Consider the following 23,006-nt stretch of genomic DNA (forward strand, 5'->3'; position numbering starts at 1 on the left):
GAATGATGTTTGCGTTTGGAATATTTCGCCTGAAAGTATGCCTTGGAAATAAAAATAATGATTATTGAAACTGCAGCAGTATTCATATTTAGTTTTAAAAGTAGATAACAACTTACCAATGTTTATAAGAAAGCAATTAAATTCCTTGTGGTTACTCGTCAGGGTAAATGTAAGTTAACATACAATACAATTCTCAGCTAATTAAATCGCTTTATTTTATCAGGGTTAATGTAAACAAAAGATTTAAAAAATATAAAATGTAGTTGAGGGATGTTTTTCATTCAGCTCATTTAAAAAACATTGTAAAAAATAGAAGAAAAAATAAATTTTGTCTGTCACAGACAGACACATACACACGCAATTTCCGTATTATTATAAAAGACTTGTTATTTAAACGTTTTTAAACGAAATAGACAACAGCAGTAACAATGTTAATTGCCCGCAACTTTGCTATGTATAATTTAACACAATTTCTTTCCCTGCGATTTTACAAGCCATCACGATAAATTTAATTAGAACACAATAACCTAAATTCCTAGCTAATAAAATGCTTTATTTTAACACATGTTTTTGCACCAATTAAAAATGTCAACAAAAGTTTTATAAAATACAGGATATAGCATTCATAGGATGTTGTTTACTTTGCCTTTATGGACAGACAGACAACGTATTTTTATAGGAGACTAGTTAGTGCTTTTTACCACAAAACGATTTGCTGTCAAATTCATTAAAAAGACTCCAACATTACAAAATTAAAACTTTTATAATAAATGTACAAAAATAACAACAATATTAATGGACCGTGACTCTACCCGTACAATAATAGAGAACTTTTTTATGAGGATGCGTAAAATAATACAGAACATATTTATAGGGGATGTTTAAAATCATTAAAAAGGGTGCAAATAAATAACAATGATTAACTTCCCGTGGCTTGTGCCGCACAACTCTCAGCAATTGCACTCCCTGTGGTTTTAAAATCGACACAGCAAGTTTAAGTAGGCATACAATAAAATTGTCACGTGATTTGCCCTAGCCAATTCAAAACGTAAACAGTCAAAATTCTTTTTTCGACAAAAATGACATACTTCTACCTTTAACGGAAAATGAAAACATCTAATTTCCTGTTAAAGACATGAATTTTCGGTATTATTATAAGAGATTTTTTATGACAAATGTAATAAAAAATATTCTCTAACAAAAATGACATCAAATAACATTTATGCTTAATCTGACGTTTTATCTTATTTAATGTGGCAATAATATTCATGCTTTTTTACACAATTTTAAAATTAAAGTGAACAGAAATGCACACCTTAACCATTTGAATTTTTTTTATAATTTTAAATTTTTTTTATTAAAAAATATTAGGCTTCCGGCAATTTTTTCCATAACTGAAACTTTGCACTGACTTCCATATATTCTAAGACAAGGCACATATATTTGTGCTCTTGATTCTCTTTAAATCCCTTTTTTAAAAATATTTCCCCCAAAAGAATTTTTAATTGGAAATACTCTTTTTCCTCCTTCTCAAAAACACAATTAAATGCAATACTTTTGCGAAGCAATTGAGCTCTCCGAGCGGAGCGAAAGTGTGAAGCAAGTTTGCTATGCGAAGTATACTAACAAACTGAAATATTTCTACCCCGCTGTAGAACCCTTACACTTGTTACAAATTGCTACAAACCTGTTGCTACCAATATTAAGCCAAATGTATTAGAAGTTCTGTTTCTTGTTTAAAAGGGTGAGCATTATAATTCACATTTATAATAGCGGCAAGGAAGGAAATCACAGTTACGTATATATATATAGATTTAGATTGATCTAGCTATTACTGGTCTCTTCTCTGATTCACCAAAGGAGAGAAACTAAAATGGTACACAGTAAGTTGTGGCAAAAAGCATGTCTGAAAATCTTTGATGAACTTACATGTCTGGTTTTTCTATTTGTTTATTTTTTCAACTTATAAAGCTTCTGAGAAATGGCTATTTGCCTGTAACTCGATGTGTTGCTGTTAAGTACAGCAGAATTTTTTTAACTGCAGTTGGTCCGGCTAAAATAACAAAATAAACAAAAATATAAATGTGGTTAACAGTTCCTGTTACAAACAAGCGACAATTTCCCAAGAGCTTTGTAGGGCAGTGTAGGGTAGTCAATAACATTTATTGCAAAATAGTAAAGTTACGAAGCATATAGTTTTGTGGTATAGAAAGCATGATTTCCTTTAACTTGCGAAGTTCCTGCAACAGTGGTACTTAATTAATTAACCATGTTCTAAAACTACATCTTGTTGTGTTTTAAGATGATTTCAATGCAATTCACACTGATATCACAATTAGAAACAGAATATATCTTAGTCCTTAAAATCTACAACGTGCAACTAAATTATAACTAACTAAGCGGTAGCTGATTGCTATATACAAGATACAACATAGCACCAGTACTGTTACCAACATGGACACAGAGAAGCAACAATTACACGGTTATAAATGTTTACCGATACTGAACTAGATATGCTGGTTGGGCGTGTAATTACAAAGTAGTTTGATAGGTAGCTATTGTTGATGTAATACTTTTCCAACAAAATTAAAATTTGATATATTTTTAATTTCAGTATTTAGTATAAAATATGGTCTATAAAAAGATCTATGGGTTCACTTGTTTTACCTACTTTAGGCATGGAGATTTTCGCCCATGATTGCTATTTGCTTCGTCTATGACTATTGTATAGAAAGGTATGTTTTGCCTAAAATTCACCTCCAAAGAAACATCACCTTAGGCCGAGAGAAATTACATTACAATTTTTTTGTACTAGACATATTCAAAGACAAATGCGAGAAAATTTCATTATACATTGGGAAATATAATATACTAGTATTTAGTCCCGTGGAAAAATCCGCTATATACACCAAATAAAAAAACAGCGAAATAGTGAGCGAAATTAACCATGAAATTCATTGTTCTTTTCGTCAAAACGTTTTGTTGTTAATTTCATTCAAGCGGGAATAAATAAAACCCATATGTTTTTTATATAACAATGGACACGTGCTTAAGGGAATAATAAAAATTAATTACCCGTGACTTTTGTGTAATAAAGTTTACATCATTACACTAAGGTTTTTATGAGAACAATAAAATAAATTAGCCGTGACTTTTTTAAAACAAAAATTTTATATCAATTTGAAAAAGGCACACAAAAGATAGAATAAAAATAAAAGTTTAGCAAAAAGGAACATGTTGCCGCGGCTGTTTCGTTAGAAATAAAACACATCCACTTTGCCTGTTACAGACACACGGAACTGGCGTATTATTATATAGACTAGTATTTAGTCCCGTGGAAAAATCCACTATAGATACCGAATAAAATAACAGCGAAATAGTGAGCGAAATTAACCATAAATTTCATTGTTTTTTTCGTCAAAACGTTTTGTTGTTAATTCCATTCAAGGGGGGATAATAAAACCAATATGTTTTTCATATAACAGTAGACAATAGACACGTGCTAAAGGGAATAACAAAAATTAATTACCCATGACTTTTGTGTAATTAAGTCATCACATAAAGGTTTTTATAAGAACAATAAAATAAATTAACCGTGACTTTTTTTAAAAGAAAAATTTTAAATAGTTTGAAAAATCACACAAAAGACAAAATAAAAATAAAAGTTTAGCAAAAGTGACATGTTACCGCGGCTGTTTCTTTAGAAAAAATAACACATCCATTATTATATAGATAATGTCAACCTAAATTTGTGCAACCAGGTATGGGAAGTCTAATGGATCGTACGGTTAGCTTGCTTACATCAATACAAAAATATTTAAAGGGCTCAACTCCGTTCCTAAGGCCTACATTTACTTTTTTACTAAAGCAAACCAAGCTAATCGCATTCTGCATGTCAGACCATTCTGTAAACTACCTCTTTAAACGCTTCGCTAGTGCGGTAGCTAAACATAATAAAGTAATAACGTTTGTTAGCTAGGTTGCAACGTTATAAACGTATAATTCTAGAAAACAAAAGTCCCTCTTTGGTCCCTAGTTGTAGGTAATTAAAATCCTGAAATAATGACATTTGAGCTATGTTTGTAGCCAAGAAAGGCCATAACAATGTTTTAGCTACCCTTGCAGACGATAGGTAGTTCCTGATACAAAATATTTTGGTAGCCAAAATCTTAATATTGGTTTAATTAAGGTTTATATGTACATAAAAACTTTATTAAATATTCCTAAAAATGTTAAAGCGCATAGAAAACAAATATTTTGCAAATACAAAGGACCTTGAAAATGGCTACCGATACCGAAGAGAGTATATATGAAGCACAGAATGTGATTTTGTGCTTTTAATTTAGTGATATTCAGAAGCTGCTGTTGACATGCCCTATAATTGCAATAATACAAATGCATGGAATCGCATATTCGAAATAATCTCACGTCCTTTTGGTTTTCATTTTCCCGCTATTTGGATTTTACTCTGGACGGAGGTCGTGACTGTGACTTTGTATTTTACAACAGTTAAGAACTAATTTAAATGGATAATTTAATTTATATAAATTTGTTGAGGCTGTTAGAGAGCTGGAGTGAAATTTTGTATGAATATGCTAATATCTTGCATGAACGAATCAAACGACGAAATAATAGTTTTTCACAAAAAGTTCTAATTTCGAGGCTATTCAGACCATACGAATGTGTACGGTATGCAGAGCGTTTAATGATATAAAGGTCCTTATAGAACAATTGCTTCTATGATACGAAATATATCTTACGTAAAGATAGGTGACATTTCATTGATTCTCATTAACAAATAGATATAGTTCTTTTTTAAGACGTAGTAGGTTAAAAATATAAATGGTAACATCGCCTGTTATACTTAACACGTGTTTAAAACTGCAATGTCTGTGTAAACAATACGTAAACGATGTTCGTGGATAAGATTGATACGATTAATGGCGACATGTCCACAGAGCATCAATATCAAAGGACAGTGGAAAAAATGAGTAAAAAAATTTTAAACAACTCTTCTCTTATTGTCCAATATATACACAGGGATCCTTTGAATTACATATGCTAACTAAACGAGATACCAAATAGATTAACAGTTGCAGTCAACATAATTTAAAAATTTTAATAAAACAAATAATGCAGTATTGGTAAATCAGTTGTTAACATATTTTTTATTATTATTAGGTACTAGTCGATAAAGCCCGTGGAAAAATCCACTTAGGCAGGATAAAAATGAAAAAAGCGTCATTTTAATTTTGATGACGTCAGCAACCCATCCACACAAAAAAATTAGCACCTTGTTTTCACGTTGCTTAAACTGCTGATCAAGAAAATGTTTATGATCATGTGCTTTTGATGAGCAGTTAATGAGATATAAGGGCTTAAAAAATTTTGCTGACGTCAGCAATGACCCGTTAAAACTGTAAAACAAATTATAAAATATTTGTATACTCCTTGAAACGCTGATCAAGAAAATGTATAGGACTATGTACTTTTGACAAACGGTTGCAGAGATATTAAGGTTTGAAGGTTTTTTGATGACGTCATTAACCCATCCATTCCGAAACGGATTTGGGGACCCAGGTTTGGGAAGCTTGCCTATATTGGTCCTAGGTGGTCCCTAGTTACCCACGCGGTGAAAAATCATTGACGTCACCACTTCGTTTCCAAGTTATTTGACCTCAAAGTTTTAGGTGCACTGTAATGGCTTCATTAATTAATATATAGGATATATATAAAGTAGTGTTATTGACGTCGCGCCGAAACGTTATAAAATTTAACATTTGAGACATAATTTTTTCGGCGACATCAAAGGAATATGAGGATATCCACTATGACCGTCACATACACTTCGTATTATTATATAAGATAGACAATAAGGCCCATGGAAAAATCCACTTAGGCAAAAGGCCTATGAAAAAATCCACTTAGGCAAAGGGCCTATGAAAAATAGGTTGCTTTAGATGTTTTTCTGACGTCAGCAATGCATATAAAAATAAATGTTCTTAAAATCTTACACAAAATGTCAAATGTCAAATCGCATTAAATCCTCCACACAAATCTTACGCAAAATAAAAAATAACAGCTTGCAAGGTGTAAAATCTAGTTGATAAAAAGTTACAACAACGACACTTAGAACATCAACACTCACAACACCAACCTCACAAAACCGACAGTAAGAACACCGACAGTCACAACACCAACAGCTACAACACGGATAATAACAATGTCAGAATTAACGCATCTCAAATATGTAGTGATTATGTTGAAAACCCTTAGTATTTTATTCTAAAATGTCAAAAGGAGGCCTGCAAGAGCACAACTCAACAAAAATAAGTTTTTTACACATTTTAAATATTGTCTTTCCCTTAGAAGCTTATACGAAAATATGAAAAAGCCATAGTTTGGAAAACATCAAATTTAAATCGAGAAAAATCAGTCATTTCTGTTGCATACCATCCTCTCCCACAAAAATTTACCCAAAATGTAAAAATCAACCAGTTAAGAACACAAAAATTTTCTCTTTTAGTTCCGTACTACCCTTTAGCAACAATTTTAAACCTAAATGTCAAAAAATCAATGAGCAAAGAATAAACTTGAATTAATAAAGATCATTTTGTGTAGAGCTTGAAACAATAATCAAAATAATGTATAGAATCATGTACAACATCAACAATAACAATAAAGTCAAAAATAACACATCTCAAATATTTTCTTCTTGAAAACCTTTAATAATTCAATTAGAAGTGTCAAAAAACATCAAATTTATATCTGGAAAATCATTTCTTCGATTACATACTATCCTGTTCCCAAAAAATATACACAAATTGTAAAAATGAACAGGTTAAGAACACAATTTTTTTTTCCTTAGTATGATGATCTGTAGTGACATTTACCAACAATTTTAAACGTGAATGTCAAAAATGAATAAGGAGTAAATTTGAATCAACAAAGATATTATTTCTGGAAAACAGAGTGTATATACGGTCCGTCCTCACAAAAGTTAACACAAAATGTAAAACAGATCGGTTTTTGAGGAGCACATCCAAATCAACAAAAAATCAGTTCATTTAGCATGTTCTATATTGCCATTGCGCAAAAATCTTCCACAAAAAAGTTATGAAACACATCAAATTATAGAAAAATCAGGCATTATATACATAAAATATAAAAAACAAAAAAGTTTTAGTCAGACCAATTACTAATTTTTTCATCATCACCAAACACAGTTATTACCACAATTTTAAAATTCTTAACAAAAACGTGAAACCATGGAATTTACTTCCAGCAAAAATGACATCAAATATATATAGTTTAGTTCTCCCCAACAAAAGTTTATAACACGAACTATGAAAAAGCCATTAGCTTACACAACAGCCTTTAGTGGAGGCCAATTCCACAAAATTTGTTCTTTCAGTATATTGCATGTGGTCTTTTCCCCACAAAATTTTACACAAAATTTTAAAAAGCAGTAGTTTGCAACACAAGCAAAAACACAAACAACTTTACCATCCTCTCATAAATTAAAATAAAGTCATAAGCCCACGTAAATTTCCAATCAAATGTCTACAACCCCCTGTTAACATAACCTGGTATTATACATGCAGTCTGACAAAAGTTTAACAGAATGTCAGAAATAAAACAATAAAAAATAACTTTAACACACACGCTTTAAATTCTGAAAAAATTTATTGCACTGGTCATATTGCACGTAGTCCCCTGTGAAAATGTGAAAATAATTATACTCTTATGGGCATAAAAATACAAACTACTATCCTGCCAAAGCAAGTCTTTGAAAGATTTTGTAGGTAGCTAGCTAGCTTGTTACATCATAATTCGTGATCATAAAAGAAAAGAAGTTTGGAAACTAAGGTAGCTGGCTACAGATAACTAAAAAAGAGGAATAACAATATAAGTCATAGGTTAGAGCAAGCCATGGGATGAGGAGCAGGCATTGGAGGCTAACATTAGCTAGCTAACAGTAGCTAAGAGCCCCAGTTAAATACACTTAAACTGGGAATACTTAGCTAAAACTAAAGCTAGCTATTTATGCTTAGTAAAACACAAATAAAGAGAAACAATAGTAATGTAAAAATGATAACATTACAGTGAGCAGTAAGTTCAACATACCAAAGTTTTCCGTTTGTTAGTCAGCTAACAGCTTTATGTAGCATTTTGAATTTTAGGACAAACACATTAGTTACGCGCCAGGGATACATTAATTATGCAACAAAAACATTTACCAATATGGTGGTTAGGTTTTTTTTAAAAAAAAGCGGTAAAATATAAAACTTCAAGAATTTGAGGCTTTTCTTGGAAAATGCGAGTCTGCTTGATCCACATAAAAACTAAACGTCTGAAAACACAAAGTTCTTACTATTATTGATTTCAAAGCCACTTCAAACTATAGCCTTTATTTTGTACTTCTAAACTTACTACTTTACTTCTTTACTTCTAGCTCTAGCTACCACTTCTTACTTCACTTCTTGGACTTTTTTTCTCTGAATTACTTCTTTCACTTTATTCAAGACGAAGGGACCGTTCTTTTGTTGTTGTTTTTTTCGGTGTCGAGGGACACCATTTTTGTAAAGAAAGCCGTTAAAATTTTTTCAGCAAATCAAGTTGCTCCAATTTGATCACGTGTTGTAAACAAAGTAAACTCGCTAGCAAAATGGATATAACTTTTTCGGAGACTTCAAAGGAAATTTCGGCTACGTCAAAGGAAAATGAACACATCGACTTTGCCTGTCACAGACAGACGGACACACTTAGCGTAATATTATATAGATTATGTGTTATTGAAAGCATATAACGTATATAACGCACAATTACAAAGTAAAAATGACCAAAAAGTTCCTCACATATATTGGATATCCCTTAAACTTACTTGACTTTTAACTAAAGTTTTTTAACAAAAATTACCTTCTTAAAGCTAGTAACAGCATTTTCTAACAATTACATCTTCTTGTGTTGTCTCTGTTCCCTCGTAAAAACAAACTTTCGATTTACTGATATTTATACATTTTACAGACGTAGCTTATTTTACTGCGCAAAGGAATACTGCAGGAAAATTTATTCCTTTTTTAGAAAACAAAATTAAAAAAGTAGCAAATTTATCATAAATAATAGTTATTCATCAACAGGTTGTCTATACGTCTACGTGATTTTGAAGTATGTATCATTTTGAGTGGTCTGTTTACTACAAAGCGTTCTTCAAATGTGCGGGGATTGAGCTTATTAAATCGTTTTGTAGCGCCTTTAATGTTATTTTCAGTTATAAAACACCCGACTTTCAAATGGTTTAAAAACAACTTGCACTAAAATATATCATCTTCCTAAGCTTTATTTTCATTAAACATTGAACGAACGATAATGTTAATGATAAGGGGAAGATCCATCACCAGCTAAAAAGGAAGAACCTTTACCAGCTAAAGCCACCCCAAACCTGCCACAACGATTGATTTTAACCTGAATCTTTCTTATGAAATTCAATTTAATCAGTCATTTAGGTATATACTAGCGAAGTGTTAGCAATACAAATGTTGTGAAAGCTTGAAATCTTCCCGGTTTTTTTTTATGTTTTTAGAATAATGTTTGAAATTGCAAATAAATACAATTCAATATGACTTATGAGTTATCCTTTGGGAAACTAATAATAATATAATTATAATAACTGATTTATTTCAAGCCTATGCATAAATTACATAGTTCTTCTTCTGGAAATATATACGTAAGTATATAAATAAAATAGCGTAAAGTAAAAAAGAAACACAACGAAAATTAAACATTAATTGCCCCAGTATGCAGAAGTAAATCTGGTAGAATAAAGACATTGGTATAAGGATTAGGATAACATCATAGGCGCGTAAATGAACGAACAGGAATGGGTAGCACTTGTGGACCACTAAATTGTCCAACGTACTCCACATGGCTAAAAAATTTCCCATCTAGACTTCGTACCCAGTGAAAACATCTCTCCACAGTCTTTTCATACTCTGCTTAAATACCCTTGTTATCGCAACTCAGTTCTTACTAGTCTAACATGAAAATCACAACGAGTACGTTATCTCTTGCTTTCCCAATTATCATGTTACTAGGAAGACTGGAGTCATTATTTTCTTCCTCGAACACTTCAAAGCATTTCTTTCCTTTGTTATTACATGTATATTCGAGAGCAATTAATAAGCGGCCATTACCATCGATACCCTTTAATACTTTAATATCAAGGTGCCAAAGCTGCACTTTTTTATATAGATATAGATAGGTATATATATACTAATTCGGGTATATAACTTCACAATAAAAATAAATACGAGAAATTTGATTGATGATAACATTTCTTATTTTATTTTAATGGATATTTCGTTTTGTTACTACAAGACATTATCAATGTAAATTGTTACAATTATCTCACAAGTCTTTTAATATAATCCCTTACTTCTTTAATATTTAAATTTTGTAGGTGTCATTCTTTTTCTCTTTCTCTCTTAACCACGTGGTTATATTGTTAAAGAATCAGTCCAATGCAACAAGAAGCACGTGTATATCGAAACACTGGCACAAAGAATAATTATAATAGGAGAAAAATGGAATAAAAATAGATTTTATACGTTGTTAGATTACATATTATGTCTCAATTTGTTTCTTTTTCATATATTTTTTATTCTTTTTTAATATTTTTAATTTCTTTATTCACGGTTATAATTCGATTTCTATTTTAAAATGAAAATTGTTTTTAGCTGTCTGAAAAACAATAGGACACGTTTTGTTAAAATGCAAAACAGTTTGTTTCCCCATCCGCGTGGTTTTAACCTGATTCTTCTTACATCCGAAAATATCTTTTTATGCAATTTTAATTGCTAATTGTTTGTTTTTTTGTTTATTCACTTACTGATTATTTATGTTATCATCTGCTAGCATATAAATAATCAAAAAGAGTAACCGAAGGGAAGGGTCTACACAAAAATGAACAGCTTAAAGACACAGTCATATTGAAGAGGTTAGAGGACATTATTTTTTGTTTCTTTGAATTAACTCTTCTTTTTAGCATTATTTTATTATTTATTAATTTAACCATGCCAATAAAGTGATTCTTGGTAAGGCGATAGTGTTATTAATATTTCGATACCACTACATCACTCAGACCGAACATATTAAGATCCAACAATAAAACTGAACCTATATCTACACAAAGATGTAACTGTTTAAATTAAAAAAAAGTTTAAAATAGTAAATTTAGCTCTAAACACATGGTTCGGATCTTTTTGTTTACAAAGTGAAAAATGAAAAAAGAAAAGAAAAAGTCGTGAAAGGATATATTAAAAATGAATAATTAAAATACTTATCACGTTGTATATTAAATGCTATATTTCTGTGATATTTACTTCAACACTTTTCCGAAGATTATTCATCTGCATGTCTCGCTAATTCCTGTCTTGATGACTAATCCGTTACAGACGGAAAGGAGGAACAATGGAGGGAGTTTCCAAAAGAAAAGGAGCGAATTCGAATATTTAAACCAGCGCAAGTTCTTTTTACTTTTAAAAAAAAACAATCTGTGAGATAGAGCGTCGATTATTTAATTAGTGACTTGTTTGTAACACTTTGAATAATAAAAAATAAAAAATAAACTAAATATAACCTTTTTTCTTTTTTAAAAAATGCGGTATTATTTATATTGTTAATTTTTTAGGGTTGTATATAAATACAAAAAACGCAAGGTGGAAACAGTTCACTTGATTGACAACTACAAAGTCACAAGAAAACTAGAAGAAGAAACAATCTCAGACACCATGGCAAAAAATATTTCAGTACAAATTCTGGTTTGTCTTTTCTATGCAGCAACTGTTCATTCATTACATTTGCGTGAATCAGAGGATAACATTAAAAGGGTGCGTAAATAATTGGATTATATTTGCTCTGTTCTCAATTTTTATAATCTTACAATGTACGTTTCTCGAAATCCATGGGCTCTTTTCAAAATTAGTAGTGTTTATATTTATAAAATCGCGCTTTTTTTGTTTGTTAAGAAGACCATTTTGGTAACAGCATCTTCGCAATAAAGTAGACGATGGAATTCTTAAAAATGATTAGTGAGAGACACAATATGTTGTTTTTTTAATCTGATCTGCTAAATTTTGTTAAAAAGTCTGACGAAAAAGTTTTAACACATTAACGCATCGAACTTTTAAAAACTGTTGAAAACAGGACTAGAGTCTACATTTTAGGGTAAAGCGCGGAGAAACGTTGATGGCCGGCAAAAGGTTCATAAAAACACACACAAAACAAAACAACCATGGATAAATCTTACAGTCAAAATAGGTTTTGTTATCTTCACAATTGATAAGTTTGTTAAAATGAAATTTCATTTCAAATTTGTTCCGAAAAATCTGCGCATCTATAAACAACATATTTTTTGAAGGTCTCATTTACGAACTTTGTTTATCTCTTGATAAAAAAAAAACACTTCAAGATGCAATAAAAAATGTCCACATAGAAGGTTCATGGGTAGTTATAAAATTAACATTGAGTTTTGACAAGATAATTTTTAATCACAATTAACGTTCTGTTGATTTTATACTTAATATAATAAAAACTGGGCTAAAATCGTCGAAGTATTAGAAACTGTTTGCCACATAGTTCGCCCCGCCTAACATCCTTGAAACTTCTACTACAAATACCTCGACACGTTTTTAAAAATCAATATATTCTACTGTATTCTCAGCGATCAAAATTGTAAGTTCCAAAAATTCCTAAAGCAACCCTCCTATTTTTCAGGGCGTGGTAAAATCATCCATATTTTGCGATACTTTTCCAAGTTTATGTGGTTTTGTTAAACATGCAGAAGGATACAGCGACATCTACCGAGGGAAAAAAGTGAACTCAGGAAAACCATTTGGCCAAACAAAACGAGTTTTCTCAGATGTTGGAGAAAGCATGTCCGATAGCGTTGAAGACATCCAGCAAGCAAAGAGAGTTTTGGAAAGATATTTTCAAGTACAAGAGGAAAATAAATGTTGGGATAAATGTTCATGGCTCAAGTTCATCGTGCAGACATACAATGCTTGTTATCGTAGATGTGAACGGTCAAAATAAAACTTACACTGACAATACTGTGTGGAGAACTTTGTTATAACATTTGAGTGTGAATGTGTGTTATTCTCTGTGTTTATATGCATTATCTAACACTAAAATCTTAAATAATCGCCCTAAATTATGCACCCTCTTGACGAAACGCCTTCATGGATTACTTTCGTTTAAACCACGAAAAAATTAAAAAATATGATGATCGAGATTTAAATTTATAAAACAGTGCGTCTATGTTTTTTTACCGGTACTGGACACTATATAGTGATAAAAAAATTTTTCCTAACATGAGGCCCTCCAACAGAAGTTTAATTAACGTCCAGAACTTTTATTTTAAGATACACCTAGTGTTAATACATTAACGTGCCATGCATGTGATAACATACTATATTGAAGAAGAATCTATAAAATATATTATGTTTTACTGCTTTTTAGTAGTAACCTTTGAATGCGAATTTGTAACGTTTTCTTTTTCCCAGAATTAGAATTATACCTTCTTCCGTAAGCACCTGTATTTTTTTTTTGCTTACAGGATTTGTCCGGATAATTAATTCTTTTGCAATTTTCGCAAGTTAAAATTACTGGTTAAAGAATTTGGAGCTGTGCCTTTTTCTTAACCCTATTATACCTGAGCTTTTTTGGCCCTTGTAACCCTGGGGGGGGCACAAAGTGCCAGCTGGCCATATATCCTGAATCACTTGTGCTTAAGTGATGAAACTTGGCTAAATTGGAGAATGTCTTAATACAAACTCAATACAAGTAAAAAAAACAATTCGATGACGTCATAATGATTATAAATTATACATGTGAAAAATAGTCATTTTCCCAATTTTTCAGTACGCTTTAATTTCTCGCGTGTTACTAATGATAGCCCTTGATGCAAGGAAAATTTGTGGAATGATTACCAAAATGTCTGTCTCACATTAAAGAAGTAATTTTAATGACGTCATTTTGGCAAGAAAATTTCTGATTTTCACGATAAAGATAAACAGACCCGTTCTACCAGAAATATTGATGCCCATGTCATTAAACTTGGCATATATGTAGAACAGGGCATTTAAAGATAATCGAGGTGAGGTGCCCCCCCAGGTATAATAGGGTTATTCAACCTTCTATCAATCTCGTCCCCAGAGCTTCTTTTTCCCTTTCTGATATGCGTGCTGGCGCGAAAGAAGTAGCTCTGGGACTGGCCGGTTAAAGTTTGAATTTCATTGGCTCTTCAATTACGCGAGTTTTAAGACGAGTTGCTTCAAGGCGAGAACGTAACGTAATTTAAAATGGCGGAAGATGATGTGCGGGATTTGTTATGTTGCTGTTTGTTAATGGTTGAAGTTTGAAGATTTTTATTACATAAAGAATAAAATTTAAAAAAATATTATTTTGGTAATGCTTACGACCATGTTGAAAAGATACCTGTAAAAAGATATAATGCAAGGTACTTATAAATAGGTTTTTCTCACCTTTTGTTTAGCTAAATTTTTTTCACACTTTTTTTCTATGCTTTTTTACACCTGTTTATACCCTACAGCTGGCTTTAAATCTGACAAAAAGTTAATCATGATCTTATGTGTTCTTAAAAGGAAAGGTTATAGCTAGTAAGAAAAACTCAGGTAGTGAAAAAACTAGAGCTAGACTAGCTATATATTCTCATCATGTAACCATGCATCAACATGTTTGGAAAAAATAAAAGAATAACTGCAGAAGATTCACCAAAAAGGTATGACCATACTTCATAAAATTTTATGTTTATAATATTTATATACAGCAAGTATGCACTCGAAATGTTTGTATCAATAGCTCAAGTGGAAAGCTTATTAACACCAAGGCTTGCTGAACAACAAAAGTGGAGTTATTTTGTAAATTGGAGAGGCGGTCCTGGTCAAAATATTGAAGAAGATTTAGCACAGGAAATAACAAATAAAATCAGTAAAAATATTGTACATCATATGGGACCAAACAAAACCTTTAGTTCTATTAGTAAAATATGCAAAGCAACAAGTGGGATTAAAGAAATAACTGAAAATTACGATAAAGAACTGGAGAAACATGCAAAATCTGTTCAACATGCAACTGCTAATAGTAAAAATGATGAGATCGAAATAATTGAAGAATTGCTGAGAGTAAAACCCTTCGGTTCGATACCTGATAGATTTCATGCAAGCTTTTGCAATATAAAGAGTAATCCACTACGCTATTTAAATGTGAGTGACTTTCATAAATGGCTTGATAATCATAAAAATGAAATAGGTATTTATCAGTAAAATATTCTTACACACAATGTGTTATATATATATACATTATTAGAATGTGAATATGCATAAAAACATAAACTTTTTATTGCAAGCTGGACTTTAAAAAATATTGCTGATATAGGATGTCTAAAATATCTTTACAGATAAATGTTGTTTGACCCCATCAAAAATCTTATTTGATTATAAATTTGTTGCATAATCAAACTAGCTATCTAGAGTATATATATAGACAATCTGCTTCACAAAAATTCTAATGGTCCAACCTTACCAATAAAAAATGTTTTCAACAAAATAAAAGAAGAAATAAAAACTATATATATTATTTATATACTTATAGATTCAAATATTTTCTGATGACATCAAAAATTTTTGTCAAATACCTTTCATCCCAAACATCAAATTTATGCAATAAATCACGTTCACAAGTTATTAAATGAAAATTGTTGGAAATTTTTCCAATAACATCATGTGTCAAATTAAACTCAAATGTTAATAAATGAGAGTCTTCTTCCTTTTCAACATTAATCATTTCTAGCTCTAAACGTATTGATTCTCTATCAATATCTGACATTTGTATATGATGAACAGGAGAAAAATCTTCAGTTGTCGTAGGATTACAGTTTTCACAACAATTGTCTTGTGTTTCGCATTTAAAACTGAAGTATTTGAGCAATGATTTTCTGAGACAATCAGTCTCTTGACAATATTTTTTAATTGATTCATCCATTTTTAAATTATTTTTACTGATGTCAGAGTTGTTGTAGTACAATATGGCATTTGATTGTGCACCATTTCTCCCTGCACGTCCAATTTCTTGTATGTAACTTTCCAGTTTTGATGGGGGAGAAATATGAATAATGTTAGTAACCTGAGGTACATTAACACCCATACCAAAAGCAGTGGTTGCAAATACTACCCTTATTCGAGAGTTTAAGGATTTCAATTCTTCCAAAATATCTTCTTTCATACACGAAGTGGTTGATGCATGAAATTGAGCATACAATTTAGCTCTTGGAGTTATCTCGTTTTCACAGAAGGGATTTTCAATAACCATGTCAAAAAGTTTATATGCATATCCACAATATTTTAAACCCATATATATAATTGTGATAGGGTAATCTTGTCTTGTTTCGTTTAATTTTGTTGCTATTGGTAATAGAATTTGTTCATAACTTTTTACACCATAGTTGTTTGGAAGTCGTTTTTTCACACTTAGAAACACATTTCTACGATTTGGTGAGGCTTTTACAATTTTGCAGTTCTGTAGAGATAAGTCTTTTATAATTTTGAAAATCATTTTATCTCCCGCAGTTGCGGTTAATGCAAGCATAGGGCGATCTTGAAAGATGGTGTTTAAGACAACCAAATCTTGAAAGCTTTTTCTAAATTCCAGTCCCCTGAAACGATATAAAAACATAATATATATATATACCTAAATATGTAAATTATAGTATATACATAGTAACAAAAAGAGTATATATATACATGTATATTTTTAGCTGATAGTTTTTGTACATTTTGTAGCTAGCTATATATAAAATTTACTTACCACAATTCCACACAATGTGCCTCGTCTACTACACATGCAACAACATTATCCTGATAAATTTTTGATTTTAGTAAATTTCTTCCTGTGTGTGACAAAAATGCTTCTGGATGTCCAAATAAAAAATCAATATCTCCATTTTTTATTTCATGTGAAACTTTGAAATTTGGTTCGACAGGATCTTCCGTATTCAAATGTGCAAAAAGATCTTCTGTACATTCTTCCCTTTCATAAGTAAGTGTAGCAACTTCTACACCTCTTTGGCTCAAAATTTTTTGTTGATCCTCAATGATAGCGTTGAGAGGGCTAACAACAATCACTATGTTTCTTTTCTTCTGTAAAGGCATTACAAAAGGAAGTAACTGGTACAAAATGGATTTCCCATATCCAGTAGGCAAAACCGCAAGAGTATCGTTTCCATTAATTAGTTGTTCAAAGCAAATGATTTGTTTGGGCTTTAACACAAAATTTGGGTCAAAACCTTTCTCTAGAGCAAGTCGAAGTTTGGAAAAAAGTTGTATTATATTTTCCATCTTGTTAGCCAGCTAACTAAATTTTTACTCGCCATATGCTTGTTTTTATGCTCAGTTACCTTCCTATATCCCTTCCGTAAAATCTGGACAAGCAAGACAAACGGCTCTTTCAAAAATACCCACTATAGGTGGGTATTTTGACCGGCCAGTCCCAGAGCTACTTCTTTCGCGCCAGCCACATATCAGAAAGAGAAAAAGAAGCCCTGGGAACGAGATTGACCTTCTATATCTCAAGGCAGCGAGATAGAAAGTGGGAAAAATATGAATTGATGATGGATTTTTTATCTGGTGATTTTTTTAATGATAAGAAATGATAAAATCTAAAATAGGCATACAAGTGTAGCTCGTTTAATGTCTTTATATTTTTAGTTTTGAAACTTCTGAAAAATAAAAAATGTGCATAAAAATGCATTTATGCACGACAACCGTTCAAAAATGGCTTCAAGATATATGCAAGTAATTTTAAACAATGACAAAATATTGAGAACATAAAAAATAAAATAAAAGATAAAATGCAGCTGTTAGATCGCGCATGCTCCTTGCAAAGTTCCCTTTCTAGCAATTTTTAGTTTACCGAAATATGACAACTAAACTTAAAATTAATCGTAAGAGCATTTGTATTTAACACAAATTCAAAGGCTGTATCACAGGTAAACTCAGAAGGTATACTGCTTTAAGATTTTTTTAAGTTAAAGTTTAACTCAGATAAACTTCTTCCGCTTTGACGAATTTGCCTCCAACACCTCTTCCACCCTTTATGATTTATAAAATCAATTTTTTAAGTTTTTTATTTTAAACACATATGTTAAGTTAATGGCTTATGCCATCTTCACTACATTAAATAATTTTATGTACTTAAGATGGCTATACACCCTAAGTTTTAAGAAAGTTATAACTTTAGACCAAAAAAACTTTTAGACAAAATGGGACTTTCGTAACATTTTAAGGCCGGACGTTGATTGAGTCTGAGAAATTTTCTTATTCTATGATCCAATACATATAGGTTTAATATTTAACATAGTTGTGTCTTCCACGAAAGAAGAACTTCCAAAAGAAAAGAATCGCTTTGTTACTTAAACTAATACACAAACAATCACATACATCAGTGTTTTGAGCTTAAAACTTGTGGCATTGAACTTTACAGAAAATTTTACACCTTCTCTTCCTTGACATTTATCGTACCTTATTAAGGGAAGAAATGTCTGCGCAAGTTATTTTTGTTTCACATAAATTTTGATACTGAGGGTGATATACTTTATGTTCATGGTGACGAAAACACATTCCACGTTATGGTTATTTTTAAATGATATTTAAGTTCCATAATTAAGATAACTTATTTCTCATAAAAAAGTGTTCTAAACGTAAACGTTATTTCCACATTTGTTTTCGTAAGAGCTCTCAATCGTTAAAACAGTTTGCATAAAAAATGCTACTAATTGCAACAAATTGTTTCGCTAATAATTATTTTAAGGCCTCTCAATCGCAACTTTTTTATAGAATAAGTTCTTAACCTGTACAAGTGTTTATTGTTATTATAGCTATAGTAATAGCTTTTTACTTTATTGCTGAAAGCATCTAGATTAACTTAAGGTTATGACGAAGTTAAACTTTTGAAATAATATTTCTTGTAACAATTTAAGGCTTAATTTAACATGTTAATTAAGCCTCCATCTTGCAGCTAGCTAGCCATATAGCTATGTGTGTGTGTTTATTGACTAGTAGTTATAGCTAGCTATAACAGCATCTTTTTAAAATTTTATTGGATTACTTAAAATATTTTACAAATTTCTTTTGTGACTGTTCCTCAATTAAAGTTAAAAGCGCAATTTTGCAAAATTATGCTTCGCTCTAACTTGTGTGCCTGGTTAGTCCTCTTGGAAAGACACACTTTAATGTAAAATTTGCAATCGAATACTGTACTTTGATCTTCCTCCATATTATATTCATCAATGTCATCTAAATTCGCTCTAATATCATTAAACTTTTCCAGCATATTTGAACATATGTATTCAGGATAGGTTTTATGGTAGCTACACCGCCTGCGTTGTAAACATCTCCTTTCTCTATGCATACAAAAAAATAAACATCTAACATGGATTGTTCCTGGCGTATTGAAATTTATATTTGCAATGTAATTTGTGTTGTCTTTGTGTTGTCGCGTTTGCGCTCTGCTGTAGAGTTCGCTCTGCGGTGGAGTACGAGATACATTATATTTGTTAGTTTTGTGTTGTGATGTCCCGTGTTAATTATGTAAAAATAATAATTGTAATTTTGGTATTATATTTAGTTAAATTTTCCCCTTGAGTCTGTTTTGTTTTCGCACATCTTGCACATCCTTTTTTTATGCTGGCAGTCTTCAACATGTAGCGACAGGGTCGAACATAAACTTCAGGAATACATTCGCTGTTGAGTGAATTAGTAATTTATATTCGCATATCACAGGAGTTGTCCTGTATCTCAGTTACAGTTTCAGTTGTTTTTCTCTCACTTGTAGTTGGCTTGGCTTACGCCACTTTATTTTTATAGTAAGTGTTTATTTCTTAATATATTTGTCATGTTACATGTGTTATTTGTTACTTAAGCTTCGCCTTGTATTTTGGTGTTTAGCGAGTAAAATTATTAACTACTCCGTGGGAATCGTGTCTTTAATTTCCAAGCACCGACATGGATATATGTGAATCCAGTTATCAAATGAAGATAAAAAAAGACCTGCTCTGCTGACCTTTTTTCATGAGGAATCAGCAGTAACGTCATGAAACTTGATGCTCTTACAAAATTTTTGGATATCTACTCACTTAAAACAATTTTGATGACGTCATTGAGCCACCTTTCTGATATCTATTTTAAGACATTATTCCTAAACTACAAACGCTGTGGTTTTGAAACTTTGCGCACTTGTAGAAAGAGAAAATTTTGAACTAGTTCAGTGAGTGAATACTGTTGTGTTAAAGTTTTAACTTTGAGTTACTGTGTTGAGAAAATTAGTTTTGACTTGTTTTGATCATTTTTTGTCCTACAAATTACTGATAGTTCCCTGAAGATCATTCAAAATTTAAACACTTAATTCACAGACATCAATAGGACATAAACGGTTGATCGAACGTTATTTCGCTATTGCTGTCGCATACTATCCTCATTAAATAATTTGAAAAGAGATTTGGTCAACCCCTTAAGATGAGGAGCGTAAATAGCGAAAAAATTTGTAAGTTATTAAAGGATAATTTTAAGTGGATTCGATAAACAAAGTACACATTATTTAATTAGTATCATTATGTGAAACAGACACAGGCTAGGCGGGTGACAACCGGCACACAGGGAAGGGGGAGGTGGGAGCACAGATAATTGGGGAGGCGGAAACAAACCCGTTTTTAGATGATCTAAACAGTCCGTTTTGCTCGTGTAGAAACTATACCTTGATTGAACCAAATACCCCTACCCTTACCCCTGAAATCATTTTATCATTTATTGTACCAATAATCAAAGAGTTTTATTATCTGTAATCTTTAGAGAACCATTTCTTAAGTGCTTTTAGCTTTCCTTTAGCCCTTCCATGTGTCATATTAGATATTCCGAAAGGCCATTCCACTGACTTGTCAACCAACATGCAATGTTTGTTCCCGTAACAGGTTACAATACATTTAAACGACGACAGTGTTTTTGTTATCAGGGGAGTTAACTTGAATACTTGTATTATATGAGTTTTATTGATTGAGGAATATAAAAAGAGGAAATAAAAATAAAATTAAGAATATGGTAGAGCATAAAAATAGCGTTAATTTCCTCTGTTAGTTAGTTAATTATTTATTTTATATTTATTTCATATGAGAGTAAACAGCTAAAGTAAAGTAAACGGAAAACGACAAAAAAGAAACTTTTTTCGAACTTCTGGTCGCAAATAAAACGGGACTAGTGTACGAAATGTCTATTCCAGCAAATTTGAAATTTAAGTCAAGGACGGCAGTCGTTTTAGTGTCAGTAAGATATCATCCCTTTCATGATATAGCATTAAATCTAATACAGCTTAGCTATATAATTATTTCATATTGCTCACAAGCTCTGAACGGCTGGTACTAAATTAGCCTGGAGACTATTTGTAGTTATAAAGTCAAACGTTAATTAATTTATTTAATTAATTTTAATAACGTTATATTAGAATCCAATATATGTAAACATAATTTATCCATACCTGGAAACTATTATTCCACCAAAGAGTGTTCCAAATAACAATCCCAAGTCATGGGAGAAAAACAACCAACTCATTGATTTTAATGCTTTTGATGCTAAGCAACTAAGTTCGATCAATGTAGGCCCAAGAATTTCATCAGACATTCCGTAGAGAAGGAAAAATCCACAATAGCTCACAACCAATGCCATGTGAGGCTCAGATTCCACTAGCTTTTGCCATATTGTTTTTTGACGAGATAACTTCTCTTTGATGGCACGTGTTCTTTTTGATGATTTGCATTTAGTGTTATTTTGTAGCGTCATGTTGGTACTGTATGCTACAATCTTGGGAGAAGAGATTTTTTCTGAAAAGTTTTTTTATTTACTAGTAGCGAAATCCATCAACTTCAGGTACTCCTAGATATGCCTGGGAGAATATTTTAAAACTTCTTTAGGACTCTAAGCGCTGAAGTCTTTCTATGCGAAGAATTTAACTCCAATACATTCACAATAGTTGCATTTTATAAATATGTAAAAACATCCTTTTGCATGTTTTAAATATATCTTTTCTTGTTCTTGTTCTTTTTCCTTTTTTTTACCCTTGTGAAGATAACATCTGAAAGAAATGAAAATTTAAAAAATACTATAAGATAAATGTTTTCCTTTTTTTAATGACACTCCACCTGAGTGCTTTTAATTGGATTTGTGATTTATAAATATTGATGAGTTACTTTAAAGGTATAAAAGAAATGGGTTTTTTCTGCTAGAAAAATAATAAAAAAAGGTTAAAAAACAACAAAAAAACAACAACAACACGTGTGTAGGGTGAACTGGGTAGAACCAGCATGGGAATAATAGAGGAAGAATATATTTTGGCAACGCATAGAGCAACTACAACTTTTGAACGTCTTGCTGAATGGCTAATAATAAGAACTTCCTGGAAAACTTGCACAGTCTACTTTTAAAAGGAATACTGACAAGTTTTGATGTTGTGCTGAGGAACACACAACTTAAGGTCAAAAGTACCTTGCAGACTCGGGCAATACATTACATCGGCCAATATTACTCTGTGATGACCTCATAAATAATTGTTATAAGCTTAGTTTATTTGTTAACCTGCACCCCATCGGAAAATTAAATTTTCAGATTTAGTTTAACAATGATGGTAAAGTTATGTTGTATATTTAAATTTACGAATCACTCAGATGTTCAGCTGGCAACGTATAACACTGAGCATCACCAAGGCTCAGTCAAAATTTACTGATTCTTGTACTAATGTATAAACACATTTAACCTTTTACTTCCTAATATCGGCACATGAGAAACGCTTGGGGTTATAGAAGTGAAGTCCTCTGCCGTTTGTGTCGAGGAAAGACAGTATGGTGCAATTCGAATAAATAAGTAGCAAATTAATAAAGAAATGTAGCA

At 31.4% G+C, this 23,006-nt stretch overlaps 3 protein-coding genes across 3 annotated transcripts in view; 1 reads left to right on the top strand and 2 right to left on the bottom strand.

The window, feature by feature from the left end:
* LOC130625009 (major facilitator superfamily domain-containing protein 4A-like) overlaps positions 1 to 22,517 on the bottom strand; it is a 35,467-nt gene extending 12,950 nt beyond the window's left edge. Inside the window, exon 1 of the mRNA XM_057440089.1 lies at positions 21,601 to 22,517. Within this exon, the coding sequence (XP_057296072.1) occupies positions 21,601 to 21,902 (302 nt within the window). The 5' untranslated portion in view covers positions 21,903 to 22,517. The remainder of the gene's footprint in view (positions 1 to 21,600) is intronic.
* Positions 10,876 to 13,538, top strand: LOC130625011 (uncharacterized). Its single transcript, XM_057440091.1, has 3 exons — positions 10,876 to 10,996; positions 11,690 to 11,888; positions 12,775 to 13,538. The coding sequence occupies exons 2-3, from the start codon at positions 11,790 to 11,792 to the stop codon at positions 13,090 to 13,092; spliced, it is 417 nt and encodes a 138-aa protein (XP_057296074.1). The 5' UTR covers positions 10,876 to 10,996; positions 11,690 to 11,789; the 3' UTR covers positions 13,093 to 13,538.
* On the bottom strand, positions 15,652 to 17,429 carry LOC130625010 (uncharacterized). The gene is made up of 2 exons (XM_057440090.1): positions 16,885 to 17,429; positions 15,652 to 16,732 (listed from the first exon to the last, which is right to left on the bottom strand). The coding sequence occupies exons 1-2, from the start codon at positions 17,412 to 17,414 to the stop codon at positions 15,667 to 15,669; spliced, it is 1,596 nt and encodes a 531-aa protein (XP_057296073.1). The 5' UTR covers positions 17,415 to 17,429; the 3' UTR covers positions 15,652 to 15,666.
* Positions 22,518 to 23,006: the final 489 nt, after the last annotated feature.

The sequence above is a fragment of the Hydractinia symbiolongicarpus genome, chromosome 14, assembly GCF_029227915.1.
Source record: "Hydractinia symbiolongicarpus strain clone_291-10 chromosome 14, HSymV2.1, whole genome shotgun sequence".
NCBI lineage: Eukaryota > Metazoa > Cnidaria > Hydrozoa > Anthoathecata > Hydractiniidae > Hydractinia > Hydractinia symbiolongicarpus.